At 35.0% G+C, this 16,983-nt stretch overlaps 2 protein-coding genes across 3 annotated transcripts; one reads left to right on the top strand and one right to left on the bottom strand.

Moving 5' to 3' along the window:
* Positions 1-211: 211 nt before the first annotated feature.
* Positions 212-4,333, top strand: LOC110644075 (tip elongation aberrant protein 1). The gene is made up of 8 exons (XM_058146900.1): positions 212-1,195; positions 1,898-2,425; positions 2,500-2,565; positions 2,641-2,807; positions 2,930-3,156; positions 3,240-3,649; positions 3,738-3,842; positions 3,924-4,333. The coding sequence occupies exons 1-8, from the start codon at positions 1,064-1,066 to the stop codon at positions 4,239-4,241; spliced, it is 1,953 nt and encodes a 650-aa protein (XP_058002883.1). The 5' UTR covers positions 212-1,063; the 3' UTR covers positions 4,242-4,333.
* A 3,164-nt stretch (positions 4,334-7,497) lies between these two features.
* LOC110644066 (UPF0481 protein At3g47200) lies at positions 7,498-9,443 on the bottom strand. Of its 2 annotated transcripts, none has more exons than XM_058147843.1 (2): positions 9,182-9,443; positions 7,498-8,856 (listed from the first exon to the last, which is right to left on the bottom strand). In XM_058147843.1, exon 2 carries the CDS (start codon positions 8,787-8,789, stop codon positions 7,548-7,550), a length of 1,242 nt encoding a protein of 413 aa, XP_058003826.1. In that variant the 5' UTR covers positions 8,790-8,856; positions 9,182-9,443; the 3' UTR covers positions 7,498-7,547. The 2 variants fall into 2 exon arrangements, with proteins under 2 accessions (XP_058003826.1, XP_058003827.1); XM_058147844.1 differs by having other exon boundaries at positions 7,498-8,814.
* Positions 9,444-16,983: the final 7,540 nt, after the last annotated feature.

Below are 16,983 nucleotides of genomic sequence, written 5' to 3'. Positions count from 1 at the left end.
TAATAGAGATAAGTGTAAAATTGAAAAAAATATAATTAATATTTTTAATTTTTTAAAATATAAATAATTTTATATAAAATAATTAAAAGGGGATAGAGAGAGTAGTGATTTATATTTTCTAATTAAGATTTGCATGGACATATGCCGCTTTTAGTCTTTTTCAAAACCCTCTAACCTTCTGGGTGTAACAGCACCATTCCATTTTACCAAAACTAAGAAATAAAATCTCACTGCACGAAGCCCCACAGTCCTCCCAAAGAGCCTAGAGAAGACACATTTCTAGATCGACGTCAATAACCCTAACCCACCTTGAAAATTGGGTGGATATATAGAGATTGTGGAGAGCAAGAAAAAGAGATTGGTGGGGAGAGAGGGAAAGACTTCCCTTTCATCAATACCAACTGTATCATTCAAGCAAAGAAAGGAGGGAAGGAAAGAAAACCCGTTGTGAGTTTAGCAGAAAGGAAAAGTTCTTTCCTCCACTCCTAATAAGCCTATTCTGTCAAAATCCTCATACCTTCAAACACCTTTCGCATTATTTCCCACAACCCAATGCTCCCACATTTCATCATTTTCAGTTAGACAAGTGAGAAAAGTGAACAAACAAAATACTCTCTAAAAACTATTTATCTTTTAGAAATAAAAAAAAATTATGCATGAATTTACATGAATTGTGTTATATTCTCCAACCCCATCCAGCCATATAAATGTCTTCCATTGATGTTTCACTATTTGTACCGTGAAGAATTTTCTTTCTTTCTTTCTTTTTCTTTCAGGAATATATATTTTTTAGGGTGGCATAATAAGAAGATTAATTAATATTGGAGAGAAAATTGTTCTTTTCACTACAGCCTCCTGTTGATGTTGGTTGCCACAGTGATTGAGACTTGAAAGCGCCCATCTTTTCATGTCTATTGACATTGATAGTTGATATATCACTTGGCTTGTTCATGTCCTCTTTTGACCCTTTTCTTCGTCATTGTCAAGTACTACGTTGAACAAGAACAGCTAAAGTTTGAGCTTCAGAAACAGAAAGACTGAGAAAGAGGAAGTGAGAGATATAATGGGTTCTCTGCGGAATGAAACTGCAAGGAAGAAAGCAATGTGGCTCTCTCCTAAGGTGCAGGGATTTAATCCACCAGAGAGATGGGGGCACTCTGCTTGCTATTCTCGTGGATTTGTTTATATCTTTGGGGTATGTTTATTTTTACTTAATGATAAAAACTCTGATGTCTTTTACTTCTGCTGCTTGGATGGCTTTTTTTTTTTTTTTTTTGTTCTTTATAAAGTCATGCCCAGCTTTAATTAAAATAGATTTTCTTTTATATTCATGCGCTTGTTTGCTTTTGTTTTCTATGTTATTATAATTATTTTTTGTGGTGAATTATGATTATTTAACTTCTTTTTATTCTTGTGTGTGGTAGTAGTAGTATATTTGGCAAATGAAGCATATACTTTCTTCATCGGTTTTAGTTCTTTCCTATATTTTGCTGTTCTGTTTTATGTTGAATGTTGTCTGAAGTTTCTTCAGGTTACACAGTTTCATTGCTTTGTTGGATAATAATTTGTAGGAGGGTGATTTATCTCTCTGCTTTCTTGATATAGCAATGTTCATGTGTCCCCCTCTCTCTCCCCCCTCATTTAATTAGTCCACCCAGCCCCTTCTTACAAAATTTTATGTCCTTCTTCTACTTCCCCTCAATCTGTATTTTTTTATTTATTTATTTTGGGTATCATCTTGCCATTTCTTATTGTTAGATATTTAGCAAGGAGTATTTAGCACCAAAAGAAAAGGTTTTTGTACTATCTAATCCTTATTGCGTTGTCTAAAAGAAAATCTTGTAATTTCCAATGTCTATCTACATTTTGATAAATTCTCTCTGTTTTGTGATTTCAGGGGTGTTGTGGTGGTGTGCATTTCAGTGATGTTCTCATGCTAAATCTTGATACTATGTCCTGGAACACTCTGGTAACTACTGGGCAAGGACCTGGCCCGAGAGACAGCCACAGTGCTGTTCTCGTAGGGCGCCAGATGTTTGTTTTTGGAGGCACAAATGGCTCTAAGAAAGTAAATGATCTTCATGTATTAGATCTTGCTACCAAAGAGTGGATACGCCCTCAATGTAAGGGCACTTCCCCGTGCCCTCGCGAAAGTCACACTGCTACACTTATTGGTGATGATAGGATAATAATATTTGGCGGCAGTGGTGAAGGAGAAGCAAATTATTTAAATGATTTGCACGTATTAGACCTCAAGACTATGAAATGGAGTTCACCAGAGGTGAAGGGAGATATTCCTGTTCCTAGGGACAGTCACGGAGCTGTCACAATAGGGAATGAACTTTTTGTGTATGGCGGTGATCGTGGTGACAGGTATCATGGTAATGTCGATGTGCTTGATACTGATACAATGACTTGGACCAAGGTATTAACCTTGCCTTCTCTCTATTTTAGTTAAATGGATTATGATCTTTGCGGTTGGTCTGTCTTTCCTGACAGCTTGTCGTTCAAGGATCTTCGCCGGGTGTTAGAGCAGGTCATGCTGCTGTGAACAAAGGGAAAAGGGCAAGTAATTTCGAATTATGTTCTTTGATCAATTTGCTTTCAGAAATGAGTGAATGTGCTTTTCAATATCTGCAGATTTATGTCATTGGTGGGGTTGGAGATAAACATTACTACAATGATGTTTGGGTCCTTGATGTGGTTACTTGTTCGTGGACTCAGCTTGATATGTGTGGCCAGCAACCTCAAGGGCGGTTTTCTCACACAGCTGTCGTTACAGACTCCGATATTGCCATCTATGGAGGGTAAATTCTTATAACATTTTGGCTTCCCATCGCGGCCCGGCCCTTATTGTCTCTGCTTAATGCTTATTATTCTGATGAGACTTAATTTCCGTTCTTAGTTTGTTTCATGTATGCATGCACAGGTGCGGAGAGGATGAACGTCCTCTTAACGAGTTGCTGATCTTGCAGCTTGGAGCAGAGGATCCTGATGGTCGTTATAACACTTCCATGTGCAAGATTTTTGGGAAATATTGGAACCATGAAAGGGGTAGATCCCCTCGTACTATGTTTTTGGGAGATGGTGAAATAGTCAGAAAGGGGGTTCATGAACCAGAATTAGAAACAAAACAAAGTTTTCTGTTAAGTTCAGGTTTGTTCAATGTAGTAATTGTCATCTTTGAGTAGTATAATCTGAAGATTTTCTACGGGACTGACGTTAATCTATCATTTCAGATACTCAATATCAAAAGAGGAAAAGAACTGCGAACTCATCATTTGAAGCTGACTCTGAACAAGAGGAGCACTCTCTTTCAGTTTCTCAACATTCATCTCCATCACAATCCGATCAAGAGCAAACCCCAGTTAGAAAAGCTGCACATTTTATAACAACTGCTCAAGGATTCAATTTATTCAACCAGTTAAATCAAATTCCAATAAATTTTCAACCTAATAATGATGCTGCCTGTTACCAGAAAGAACCTGGAAATGCAGTCCAAAGAATTCCATATAATCTCAAAATTTTAAGAGAGAAAAGAAAACCAGAACAATGTGTTCACGTTGTTCATACAGGCAGCAGACAAGGAATGCCTTGTCCAGCAGTATTGGACGACAAACCTAAGAATGGAGGCACTGTTCAAAACCTGGTAAACTTTAGGACAATAGATGATTGTCAATTGTATCTGTTGTTTTCTTTATTCTCGGTTGAAACTTATATGTTCTCTAAATCCTTAGATCGGTGCTGAGGTATGCGGTAGAGTTGATGGAGCCTTTGACTCGGGTCTTCTAATGACTGCAACTGTTAATGGGAAGATCTTCAGAGGAATCTTGTTTGCACCTGTAAGTTTCCATAATTCAACTGTATCACATATATTAAAGAACCTAATCGTTTTAAGAAGAAACAATCTTTTATCTTATCAGGGACCTGAAGTTGTATCAAGAGGAGCTAGTCTAGCTCAAAATCCTTCACGTCCAGCAAACCAAATCATAAATGTTCAGCCATTTACTAACTCAAATCACATGGAATCCTCAAAGCCATCGCGGCAGCCAACTATATTCCCGGTGCCAGAATCCGGTCAGAGTTTCCGGCAGACTCAAATGACAAGAACATATCCAGTAATAAGTGCTTCTGCATCATTAGCTAAAGAACCAAAGCTGAGAAGTGATCTTCAAGGAGTTGACCTAACACTTGGAGGACCTACTGCAAGTGAGCACGTTGAGCAACCATTAGGTCAATAACCCAGTGATTGAATGCCTGTATATTAGAGGTTGATACCCTAACAATTCTATCTTTTTAAGGATTTTCAAAATTAAAAAAGAAAACTTTCTAATTGAGCAAGTGAAAATTTTAATTATAATTTCAATCACTAATTATTTAAAAATCAATTGAATGAAAAATACTAAACTTTACGCGAATTCATAATTATATTTGATTATTTTAATTATGTGAAAAATATTAAACCACTAACATTAATCATGATTGCATTTAAAGGTTAAATTAAATTAATAAAAATTAATAATAAATTATAATATAATCCTTAAAGTTTATTTAATTACCAAAGTAGTTTATTATTTTAAATTTTATATTTAAATTTTTTTATTATATAAAATATATTTATTAAATAAAATATATCTTTTATTTATTTTTAATTGAAATTTTATAAAATATTTTTATTAATTAAAATTAACTTAATTTTTTTTAAATCAAAGCAAAATAAATCCCAATATTTAAAAATAAAATGTAAATAGTACAATTGATTTTTATTTATATCTATCAATTTTTTTAAGCAAAATCTATTGAATTGATTAATTCTAAATCAAAACTAGTTTTGAATTGAACCAAATCAATCTATTTAATTTTATTTAAAATTAATTTTTTTTAAATAAATTAAAAAAATAATAATTAAATTTATCAAAATTAAAAAAATTAAAAAAAAAACTCTATAATTCAGATCAATAATTGGCCAATGGGCCTTGGCTCATTGCAATGTATGAGATATTAACTTATTTTATTATCTCCTTAGCTACATTTCTAAATATAGATATGAATGATATTTGTCCTTGAAATTTCCAACTACTTTTCTAAATATAGATATAGACAGTATTTATTCTAAAAGTAATTATTACAAAGGTGGCTTTGATTTTAATGCTGCTATATTACTGTTATTCTAATTTAGATCTTAGGTATGAGAACTCCTAACTTGTTTTTGACAGAATGAGGGATCCAAAAGAGAAAGAATTAAGGAAATTATCCTCTAAGCTTTCTAGTTATTTTGAAGAGAGGTTTGTATTTTTTCATTTTATTTGTAGATATTTATTAAAAAAATAATTAAGTTATTTTCAATCAATAAAAATATTTTTATTTGAAAATTTAATTAAAAATAAATATAACATATATTTTATAGAAGAAATATATTTATATGATTAATAAATAAATTTTAATTACAAAATTTAAAATAATAAATTATTTTATTAATTAAATAAAAATTTAAAAATTCTATTATAATTTATGATTAACTTTTTTTTTAATTTAATTTAAACTTTACATGCAATCATGTCAAATATTAAAAATTTGATACTTCAGAATTTTATACAATCATTGGTTCGCACAAATTTTTTTTTCTTAAATTAAATTAAAAAAAAAAAAGGATATTTGAACTTTGTTTTAAGGAGAAAGTAATAAATATAAAAATAATATACACGAAAAGGGTTAGCTTTAAGGTGGGCATTACGTGGAGTGGGGATGAAAAGTAAGCACCCGCGGTTCTCGTGAGATACTGTCTCGTAAATAAAGAAGAGGTGAAACTCGTCAGCATCAGTGGTCTGATCAATCAGACACGTCAGTAACTGTAGATGATTAGTAGATTTTAAATTTGTCACCCATCTCTTCGAATTTGACCTCTCTCCTGACCGACGTTCTTTGCGTCATCCACGGAATCATCCCTGTCACCAAACCAACTGCTCCTCTCTCGCTCCCCCTTTGTTTCCCGTTACCTTCGTACGCCACGTTTCACCTTCTGATTGGTATTCTCCTGATTCCAATCACTAAATAGCCCATTGGGCCTCATTCACAAATATGGGCCTAATAAATTTATAAATTAAATTAACTTCATGGCCACGTGAGAGGACCTGTTTTGCTTCGCTCCCCAAGGTCATGCCTCCTGCAACCTTCACAAAGAAGATTTGCGTCTTCACAAGGCATCATGGGCTTGGGTTTGGACCCAATAGTGGGTGGACCGGACTATATTCCTTCAATGATAAGTTTAATTATATTAATTAAAAAAAATTAATATCTTAAAATTTTATAAAATAATAAACAAAGAAAATTTTACATATTTTTTAAAAATTATAAAATAAAAAATAATCTAATAATTTAAATTAATATATTAACAAAATTAGATATCTCTCTCACTCTTTAAACAAGATTGGATAGTTCTAATTCAATTCTGATTTGAATGGAATAATTTAAGCCACGCAATCCAAATCAAACTAGAACTAATCTGAAATTAAAACCGAAGGAACCATTTATTTAATTCAGGGCCCTCGATGCCACGTACCAAAACTAATGATTTCAAGTCGGAACTAAACTGGTTCAATCTAATTTGGTTCTGATTCGATTTGATTTTAATTTCGATTTCAATATTTTATTTAATGTCAATTCAGCTTGATTTTATTTATTTTAGTTTTGATCTAGATTTGGTCTTTATTTGGTTTAATATGGCTTCAATTTTACTCCTCACCCTATTTGGTACCAGTTTGAATCAAATTCTAATTTTTAGACTTATGGTTCAACCTCATATCGGTTTTGATTTTCACCATGTTTGGTTCTGGTCCAACTGAATTCCAATTTTTGTTATAATTCAATGCAATCCCAATTTCAATTTAAGTCTGATTCTAATTATATTTTTTATTTTCAATCTGATTTTAATATTTATTTTTAATTCTAGTTCAACCTAATTTTAATTCCTAACAAGTTTGATTCTGGCTCAGAAAGGTTCCAGTTATGATTCATTTCAATTTTAATTTTGGTTTTTTGGCTATTGCTCAACCCGATTTAATAGTCCATAATTATAGTATCTGTTTTTAGTAATTAGGGTTTATATCTTTTCACAGTAGTTAGGTTTACTGCATTGTTTAATATCACCAAGATAATTGGAAGAGTTGGGAAAAAGTGCCCTCATAATACTCACCAGTTAAGTCCAATATTATAGCCAATATCAAGTCTTGTCAGACAATTTTGACACTATTTCTCTCTTTTGTCAAGAGAAATTGCAATCAAGCAGCTCATTCTTTAGCTTTCTGTATGTTTAAATATTCATCTTTTATTTTTAATTTGCTGAAACAGTGTAATTTGTTTCAGCTTTTTTGCTAGTTTAATAGTTTCTTGTTATTTTTGATATATATATAAAAAAAATTCCAATCTCCCTTCACACTTCACAGATACAGAAATAAACATTGTAGGAAAATACACATTAGTATAACTGAGGCTTAAGCGTTGGTGCAGTCTCCAATGATCATCCAGTAGCTTATTTCCAGCAAGCCAAATCAAGGGAAAATTAAATGCAACCAAACCAACCACATAAAAACCAGGAGAAATCCCAGAATTTTCAAATTGGCGGAGCAATCATACGTCAAGGTTTCCGTCAAGGGCCATGGCTGCCGCGGCCTAATGCAACGAAGGCTCATCCTCTTGCAGAGTCTGGAATAATAGCAATTGTACACTATCAACTCCTTGCTTAGAGTCCTGAAAAGATCGGTAATGGCAAGAGGGTCCCATGGCAAGTGACTCTCTATGATTCCGGCGTCACACAGCAAATCCGCATCATCCCAAGCCTTAATCAAGCACCCCATGAAGGAGATATAATCAGTGATATAAGCATTAGACCTCTCACAACACTGCTCGAACGCCATAAAATTTCGAAAGAGAGTTTCAGTCTCAGCCTGAAGCTTCAATCGTGGGATCTCCATCAACCCATTAGAGTGAAACTTAATGTCTAATAAGCTTCCTGCCTTGGAAGCTGTCCTAAACTTAACTGCAGCTTTGAGTTTAAGATCAGTAGCACTGTACATAAGTAGCTCAGGATCATCGTCCATTAGATTCGCGTCAATCCAAGATGGTGCATAGCTATGGCGTAGGAGGTCAAGTAAATGCTTAAGATCAGCACCCTGTTCTTGGGGGATACTTCTGTGTCCTGGAATTATATCACTGAAAAAATGAAGTGCCAGTTCTATGAGAGAAGGTCCTCCATTGAATACTGTACTTAGATTAAACAAGCATTGAAGAACAAAAAATGGAAGCTGATTTTCGAACAATATCATGTCTCGTTTGATTCGATTAAGCAATCCAATTCTTCTGAATATCGGATCATCTTCTGATCCTGGAACCTCCTTCTTGAACCGAAGAAATAGCTCGATGATGAAGCATCCATCATACAACATCATTTTCTTGAATTTCTTGCTACTGAGGTTAATTTCTTCCCCGTAACATTTTCTTGTTTTCTCTACTAGACCTTGCAGTGCTTTCAGGTAATCTTCAAGAAACAAGTGTGGACTTTGCTCAAGGAAAGATTTTGTGTACTGTTGTTTGTACTTTTCCATAGCGCTTAGGTCACTCCTGCTGTGATGAAGAGGACCTATTGAGATTGTCATGGGAATGTAAAGTATCCTATGAGCTTCTCGGAGTCGTCTGCGCACTCTACCAATGCAATACTCTCGGTTTGCTGAAGGTACTTCACTTAGTTGTGCTCTAATCTCATCTGCTAATTCTTTAGTTTCACTGTACTGCATTTTCACTCAGAAAGGAAAATAGTACCTGTATACGTGCAATTCTACTAGTCTTTAAAAACCAAGAGCCCTGTATACATAATCATAAACAGGTTCCAGATTCAATTCTATTCATCTTCCAATCCATACTCTCCTAAATTTTTTTTAGAACCAGTCAAATAATAGAAGTATCAGTTAACTGATGATGGTTCCAGTAACATAAGCAAATTCAAACCCTATTACATTAACTCTTGATGCAGAAAATGTTAAGCCTCACCCTCTAACAGTCTTGGAAGACACAGCAAATATGATTCAAAATTAAATGACCTAAATGAAATATATTTAATCCATGAAAAGCAAAGCAATCAATTGGAAAATATGTTTGGTATGAAAAGAGCTAAGGAGAAATGGATCACCTGAATATGAGACCAAAATGACTGGAACTCCAGCTTGTGGTGAGATCGTATTCATAACAATGGACACAGAAGGGAGAAGGCTACTTATAAACATGTAAGAAGATTGAGTGTCTTATACATAAGGATTTACTTCTGTATTTTGATTTGGAAATCACCCAGTAATTATCTGAAAACATAAAACTAGCTAGTCAATCAAGCAATCATAGATTATTATGCTTCAATGATGGCAGATTCGAGTTTCTTATTAATTCTACGTTACAGACGTGTTCTTGTAGTTGCTCGTGATAATTTCCAACTCTATTAAGTTAAGAGTCGCCCACCAAATGCACATATAAATTGAATTTTCATATTCATACCCTCAAAATAGCACAACTGGGGTTTGAAAATAATAGAGTAGACATTCTGGGAACCTTCTTCATGTAGCCTTTTCTTGCAGGAATTCCCATGACTATGGAAATTTTCCACCGGCTCAAATCCTACAGAAATGACTTCCATTGATTTGGTTATCTTGAAAGTTGAAACACAACATCCAGGCATCTTCCTGTTATATACCTTGCAATGCAATAGAATTTGCTTAATTATTAAGTATATTTTATTAATAAAAAATTGACATAAGCATATTTAAGGAAGGTGAGGAGAGAGGGACAAACAAGAGAACAGGCGGTGAAAGTTTGATTTTTATTTTTTATTTTTATGTTTTAAATTATATTTAAAACTTTTTAAAAATACAATCAATCGTTCTTTTCATAGTATTTACACTATTATCCCATAAATATATCTAAATTAGTAAAATTAGCGAAAGTTGAGTTTTTAATTTTTACATATAGAAAAAATTGTTATTTAATTTTTCTAATTTATTGAAATTAACTATTTCATCTTTTCATTTTTAAAAATATATTTTTTAATTTTATATTTTATTTATTTACCCTCTTTTATCTAATTTAAATCAAATTATTTTTATTAAATAATATATTTAAAATATTAAAAATTATCTTTATGTGAATTAAATAGTTTAATATTTAAAAAATAAAAATATTATACAATTGTATATTTCAAATTATAGAGACATAATCAAATTCAAATTAGTAAAGAAAACAAAAACATATAAACTAATTAATATAATTTTTTAAAATAAAAAAATTAAATAACTAATTTTATTAAATAAAAAATTAAATAATAATTTTTTCGTACATATTTAAAAGAAAAAGTGATCTTGGTCAATTTTTTATAAAAAAATTATTATTTAATTATTATATTTTAATAAAATTAATTATTTAATTAATATATTTTAAAATATATACTATTTAATTTTTATATTTTACTTTTATTAAAATATTTAATTTCTTTATTAAATTTTTCGTTAATTAAAGCTTTTAATTTCAGTATGATTAATTAATAAAATTAATTAATTAATTATATATTTTAAAAAATACATTTATTAGTTTTTATAATTTAATTTCCTTAACCTTTTAATCTTTTATATTCATTGTTATCAGACGCAAGGCGCACCAGGCGCAGCCTTAGGCGCCTCGGGACAGTCAAGGCGCACCAACTCACCGAGGCTCACCGAGGCGCAGCGAGACACGAGGCGCATTGAGGCGCGCCCCAATGAGGCAAGGCACTAGATATAAAGCTAGGCTGCTAGGTTTTTTTTTTTTTTAAGTTTGTCCAGCAGCCAGCAGCCAACAAAAAGGCAAAAAAGAAGAGGAAAAGAAGAAGAAGAAGAAAAAAAAGAGGAATGAAGAGAGAGATCAAACAAACTTGGTATGTACTTTTTCTTATTATTTTCTTATTCTTCTTCTTCTTCTCCTCTCACTCTCCTCTACTCTCTTCTCCTATGTTGCATTTTTTCTTTCTGTTTCAGTGTTTCCTTTTCTTTTTTTTGCTGCCAATGCCATGCTTTCTCTCTCTCTCTCTCCCTTTCCTGTGTTGGGTATTCTTTTTCTGCTTCTCTTTTTTTTTTTTTGGACTGCCATGCTCTCTCTCTCTCTCTCTCTCTCTCTCTCCTGCAGTGTTCTTGCACTGTTTCTACACTGCACTTTCTTTTTTTGCATTTTTTTTTACTGCCATGCTCTCTCTCTCTTTCCTGATCTGTTTATGCACTACACTTTCTTCTTTTGCATCTTTTTTTTTTTTGCTGCCAATGCCATGCTCTCTGCTCAGTTTCTTGACCATAAAGAAATTGCAATTTTTCATTTTTTTCTTTTCATGCTCTCTCCTTAGTCCTTACCCTGCAATGTTTTTCTTTTTCTTTTCTTTTTAGTATAAATTTGTGATTTTGACATATTATTTATTGTGAATATGTGAAAATATGTTGAGACTTGATCACTTGAGATGCTATTATGCTAATTCAATTACTCTTATTAGCTTTTAGTTTTATTATTGGATTAAAAATGTTTTATTACTTTATTTTCTTATTGCTAATTGTTATTAGGTCTTCTTAGAAATTATTAGAAATATTGTAATTGAGTTTGTGTTATCATAAATTATTAATTTCTATTATTATAATTGGATTATGGTACTATAAATTGGTATGTTGATTTGGAAGATGAGTATGAGGAGGATAATGAAGATGATGAAGAAGATGAAGAAGATGAAGAGAATTTTGATATTTCTATTGATGTGGATTGAACATTTAGTAGTTTACTAGTTTATTAAACTTTAATTTTTAGTAGTTTATTAGTGTTTTTAATTTTTAGTAGTTTATTTTTATATCTTTTGGATTATAAACTAATTATTACTTGCATATTTGTTAGTTATTATTATATAGTTTTATGTTAATTGAGGTGTGATAGCATAATTATAATTTTTTTTATTTTTAATATATATATTTTATTTTTGCGCCTTGGCTCTCTTGGGCTCGTGCTTGCGCCTTACGCCTTGTACCTAGGCTCCAAGACACTTTGACGCCTTGTACGCCTTGAGCTTTTGATAACTATGTTTATATTATTTTTTTTTATATCAAAATTACACTAACATTTCAATCTTATTTCTCCCTTCTTATAATTATTTTCTTATATACCCACACTTTTCTCCCCTCATTTTTTTTATTTCTCATTTTTAATAGATTTAATTAATTTCTTTAAATCTCTAAATAATCAAGCATTAATTTAGAAAAATTATTTTTTAATAAAAAAATATAAAAATAATATTTAAAAAATTAATGAAAATACTTAAATTTTTTTTATAAAATGTAAATTTATATTAAGTGTCACGACCCAACCTATGGGCCGGACCGGCACTAGGACCTGGGCCAGCCTAAAGCCCCCGAGGCCCGTAGTAAGCCTTAACTATTCATTAACCCAACTCTAAGGCCCATTTGGGCCCAATTTCAAGAAAACAAACGGACAGAGTCCGGCCATAAAATAGACTTTCCAACGGGGAGTTTTTGACTCACCCGACCTGTAAACACAATAAATACTCAATTGGGGAGCTCAGCTCACCCTCCACATACTCATCAACATAAAATAAATGGGAGCTCAGCTCCCTCATCCAATCCATCAACATGCATAACATATTTAAGTTTACAGGTCCAACATGATAAAAATATTACAGACCAACTTCAAATAAATACTGCTAACACATGCGGAAATTCTAGGAGTAATTAAAATTACACAATATTGATAAACAACCTGCGAGGTAGAAAAGCAGGTTAACCCAGAACAAAATATCCTCCTGTGGCCTGTAAAAATTTTTGAACAGGAGTGAGCGTTCGACTCAGAGAGTAAAATATCAATCTTAACTATAATCTCTATAACTGTCTAGTACTAATGCAACCTGTGGAGTGAAATGCAACATACACAACATTTTCACATCATAACATCAAAAAGGTAATTTGGAGCACTCACGCACCCTGTAACATCATTCATAATATATGGGAGCTGATCCTATCTGACTCTCTTAAATCCAACACAGTGCCGTGAAGAACTCATTTCGGACTTCCACTTAAATACCAAATTGGGGTCCCTGAAGAACTCAAGCGTGTCTACCCGAAGGACCGGGTCCCAAGAACTCAAGCCGTGTCTACCCGTCCTATCCATAGTCCACACCACATCACACGCACGCCAACGCACGCTGTCTGCTCCAAATTACCACAACAACACTCATGGCACATTAACAGTTATCAATGCAACATAATTCGTGCCTAGAGTTTAACTACATAAATATATGCATATAAGTGATGCATGGGCATGCTGAACATATAATAATATCGAAATTACAGTTAAAATTAATATTTTACTCACAGACTTGACGACAAATTACTGTGGCGGCTGGGCGGAGGAAGAAGGCTGTCCCGGCTCACCTGACAATTACATTACATCTTTTTAATAAATTTGAGTCTATACAACATAGAAAACTATCAAATCGTCCTAAGTCGTGCAGAAAATCGTGAGTCTCCCTATACCTAGGACCTACCCGACCTGCAAAAGGGCTAAAAACGCACTTCTATATTCACAATCCATATATCACAGTTCAATCATATCACACACCCCTCCGGCCCATCAAATCGATCATCAATCACAATACGCAAAATTTCAATTTAGTCATTATTATTGTTCATTTTTGCAAAAACAGCCCTAACAAGATCTAAAAATTATAAAACTTTGCCACGCGGTCGTTATCAATATTAATAAGCTATTGCAAAAAGAATCGTAATTATCTAAGCTACCACGAATATTTTATGGATTTTTAATCCTATTTAAGAACTAGAAAATTACGTAAAAGCATGGTTCGGGTTTACCTTTGCGATTCCGACTTGAGCAGCGCTCGGGACGTCGACAATGGGGGCTAGCCAAAACCTCGGCCCAGTCGGAGACTTTTCCAGTGCAGTGCATGCGGCGAAATTTACAAACCTGGTCAACTGTCGAATTTCCGCGAATCGAGGATACCTACACGAAGCCCATAACACGGGGGTTAGTACATAAATTTTTCAGAATTTTCTAAGCTCATTTGGTGCTCGAAAATACACTGCAAAGTTTCGTGGGACCCACCAAAAAACGGTGTCGGAAAAATTCGAAATTTATGTCGCTTTGAAGCTCTCGGCGAATGGAGCGTCTTTGGTGGCCTCGGTTTCCTCGTGGGATTCACGATTTTCGAGAAATTTAGCCCAAAAGTCGAAATGGGCTAAAATCTTCCCGAGCAAAAATCGGACAATCCGCTCGATGGATTTCGGCGTTCTTGGTGTCTATAGAAAGCTCTCGCCGAGTAGATGGTTTTGGACACAAGACCCGGTCCAATCGGTGACCGGATCGGCCGGATTTGGCCGAGGAAGCTGGCTTGGCGCAGGGACTTTCGTGCGGCGTTGGGGTGGTGAGGAGCTACGGGCGAGGCGAGGACGCAGGAGGCGCCGTGGCGAGGAGGAGGAGAGAGAAAAGAGAGAGAGAAGGGAGAGCGTCGCACGGAGGAAGAGGAAGAAAAGAGAAGAGACAGGTCCGATTCGACCGGTCCGATTCGATTCGGCCGGTTCGATTCGAAATACAAAATTTTGAATTTTTACTCTGCCTCGGGACCGAAAACGAGGTCCAAAAATTCCGAAAAAATTCCCGAAAACTCAAAAAAATACGTAGACTCTAAATATATTTTTAGTTTTGCCACGTGGTCTTTAAATTAATTTTTAAAAATCATCAAAGTTTATATTTTCGGAAAATCGAACCCGATTTTTAAAATCCGAAAAATCTCAAAAAAATTCCTAAAATTCAAATAAAATTAAAATACCAAAAATACTCATAAATAATAAAATTTGGGGTGTTACATTCTTCCCCCCTTATAGAAAATTCGTCCTCGAATTTTTACACAAGGCAGAATAAAGTACATGATTATACATTGAACAAGTAAGGGTACTTGCTACGCATGTCCCGCTTTGACTCCCAGGTGCACTCTTCCACTGACTGACTCCTCCACAAAACCTTAACCATAGGGATCTGTTTGGATCTTAGCTGTCTTACTTGGTAGTCCACTATGGCTACAGGTTGCTCCTCAAATGTCAAATTCTCCTTTAGCTCTATCACATTCGGCTGCAGTACATGATAAGGATCGGGAATGTATTTCCTGAGCATGGAGATGTGAAACACGGGATGAACGTGAGAAAGGTTGGGTGGTAGCTCCAACCGGTAGGCAACGGCTCCAACTCTATCAGTAACCTCAAAAGGTCCAATATACCGAGGTGCCAACTTGCCCTTCTTTCCGAATCTCATGACTCCCTTCATTGGAGATACCTTCAGGAATACATAGTCGCCCACTGCAAACTCCACATCCCTCCGTCTGGGGTCTGCATAACTCTTCTGTCTACTGAAAGCTGTCCTCAGTTGTTCCCTGATTAAAGGAACTACCTCTGAAGTGTACTGCACTAAGTCTACATCATGCACCTTCGCTTCCCCCATTTCTGTCCAACACAGAGGAGACCTACACTTTCTTCCATACAATGCCTCATAGGGTGCCATCCTATCTTTGGAGTGATAAGCTGTTGTTGTAGGCAAACTCCACCAAAGCTAGTTGCTCATCCCATTGACCTCCAAAATCCAAGACACTCATGCGAAGCATGTCTTCGATGTTTGGATTGTCCTTTCAATTTGTCCGTGCATGCGAGGGTGGAAAGTCAGACTAAAGTTCAGCGTGTGCCAAGTGCCTCCTGCAACTTTCTCCAAAACAGAAGTGAATGGGGCCTCTCGGATATTATGGAAGCTGGAACTCCATGCAATCGACTATTTCTCGAATGTAGAGCGGGCATCTTGTGCCACAGTATGTAGTCTTCTGAGTAAGAAGTGGTGATTTGGTCAAGCGGTCTACAATTACCCATATCGAATCATATCCTCGCGTGGTACGAGGCAACGATCCACAAAATCCATAGTAATCATTTCCCACTTCCATTACGGGATAGGGAGCTCTTGCAGCTTCACGGCGGTCTCTGGTGTTCAAACTTCACCTTCGACAAGTCAAGCACTTGGACACAAAGTGCTATGTCTCTCTTCATGCCATTCCACGGTAGCTATCTTTCACATCATGGTACATCTTGGTGGAACACAGGTGAATCTTGTCTGATGTGTAGTGTGCCTCTCGCATGATTTCATTCTGAGGTTGTCCACATCGGGCACACATATCCTAGAACCTTGCACTAGGGCGCCATCATTGGCAAATCCAAACTCACCACCTTCACCTTCTTGTACTCTTTCTATAATCTTCATCGGTTGTTGGTCTCGTGGCCGGGAAACTCTAACTCTGTCCCTCAAGTCGGCCTCACCGAAAAGTGAGCCAACAATACCCCTCATCTGAAAGATCTAGGATTAAACCTTGATCCATCAACTCATGTACCTCTGAATCAATGGTCTCTTTTCTCTTTGAAATGTGTGCCAAAGCGCGGAAGATTTTACGCTCAAGGCATCTGCTACAACATTGGCCTTCCCGGTGGTGCTGGATGGTGCAATCATAGTCTTTCGAGCTCCATCCATCTCCTCTGTCTCAAGTTTAAGTCCTCTGTTGGAAGATGTACTTTAAACTCTTGTGGTCGGTGTATATCTCGCACACTTCGCCATACAGTAGTGTCTCCAGTTTTTAGTGCAAAGATTACATAGCCATTTCCAAATCATGGGTGGGGTAGTTACGCTCATGCCTCTTGACTACCTTGAAGCATAAGCCACTACCTTTCCATTACGCATCAAAACACACCCTAGGCCAACTCTGGGCGTCACAATACAGTGTATCCTTCACCACTCACGGTAGTGTCAACACGAGGCGGTGGTTAGACACTCCTTAAGCTTACGGAAACTCACCTCACGGTCATTTGTCCAAATGAATGGAACATTCTT

Source organism: Hevea brasiliensis, chromosome 5 (assembly GCF_030052815.1).
Source record: "Hevea brasiliensis isolate MT/VB/25A 57/8 chromosome 5, ASM3005281v1, whole genome shotgun sequence".
Classification (NCBI taxonomy): Eukaryota; Viridiplantae; Streptophyta; class Magnoliopsida; order Malpighiales; family Euphorbiaceae; genus Hevea; species Hevea brasiliensis.
The sequence above is the reverse complement of the archived record's forward strand: the minus strand, read 5'-3'. Positions and strand labels throughout refer to the sequence as shown.

Excerpts from the sequence above, each read along its gene's own strand:
- LOC110644075 (XM_058146900.1), top strand. The coding sequence starts at position 1,064 with ATGGGTTCTCTGCGGAATGAAACTGCAAGGAAGAAAGCAATGTGGCTC. Across the intron at positions 2,808-2,929 it reads GATATTGCCATCTATGGAGG|GTGCGGAGAGGATGAACGTC; the intron begins GTAAATTCTTAT and ends ATGCATGCACAG. Across the intron at positions 3,843-3,923 it reads GAGGAATCTTGTTTGCACCT|GGACCTGAAGTTGTATCAAG; the intron begins GTAAGTTTCCAT and ends TTATCTTATCAG.
- LOC110644066 (XM_058147843.1), bottom strand. The coding sequence starts at position 8,789 with ATGCAGTACAGTGAAACTAAAGAATTAGCAGATGAGATTAGAGCACAA.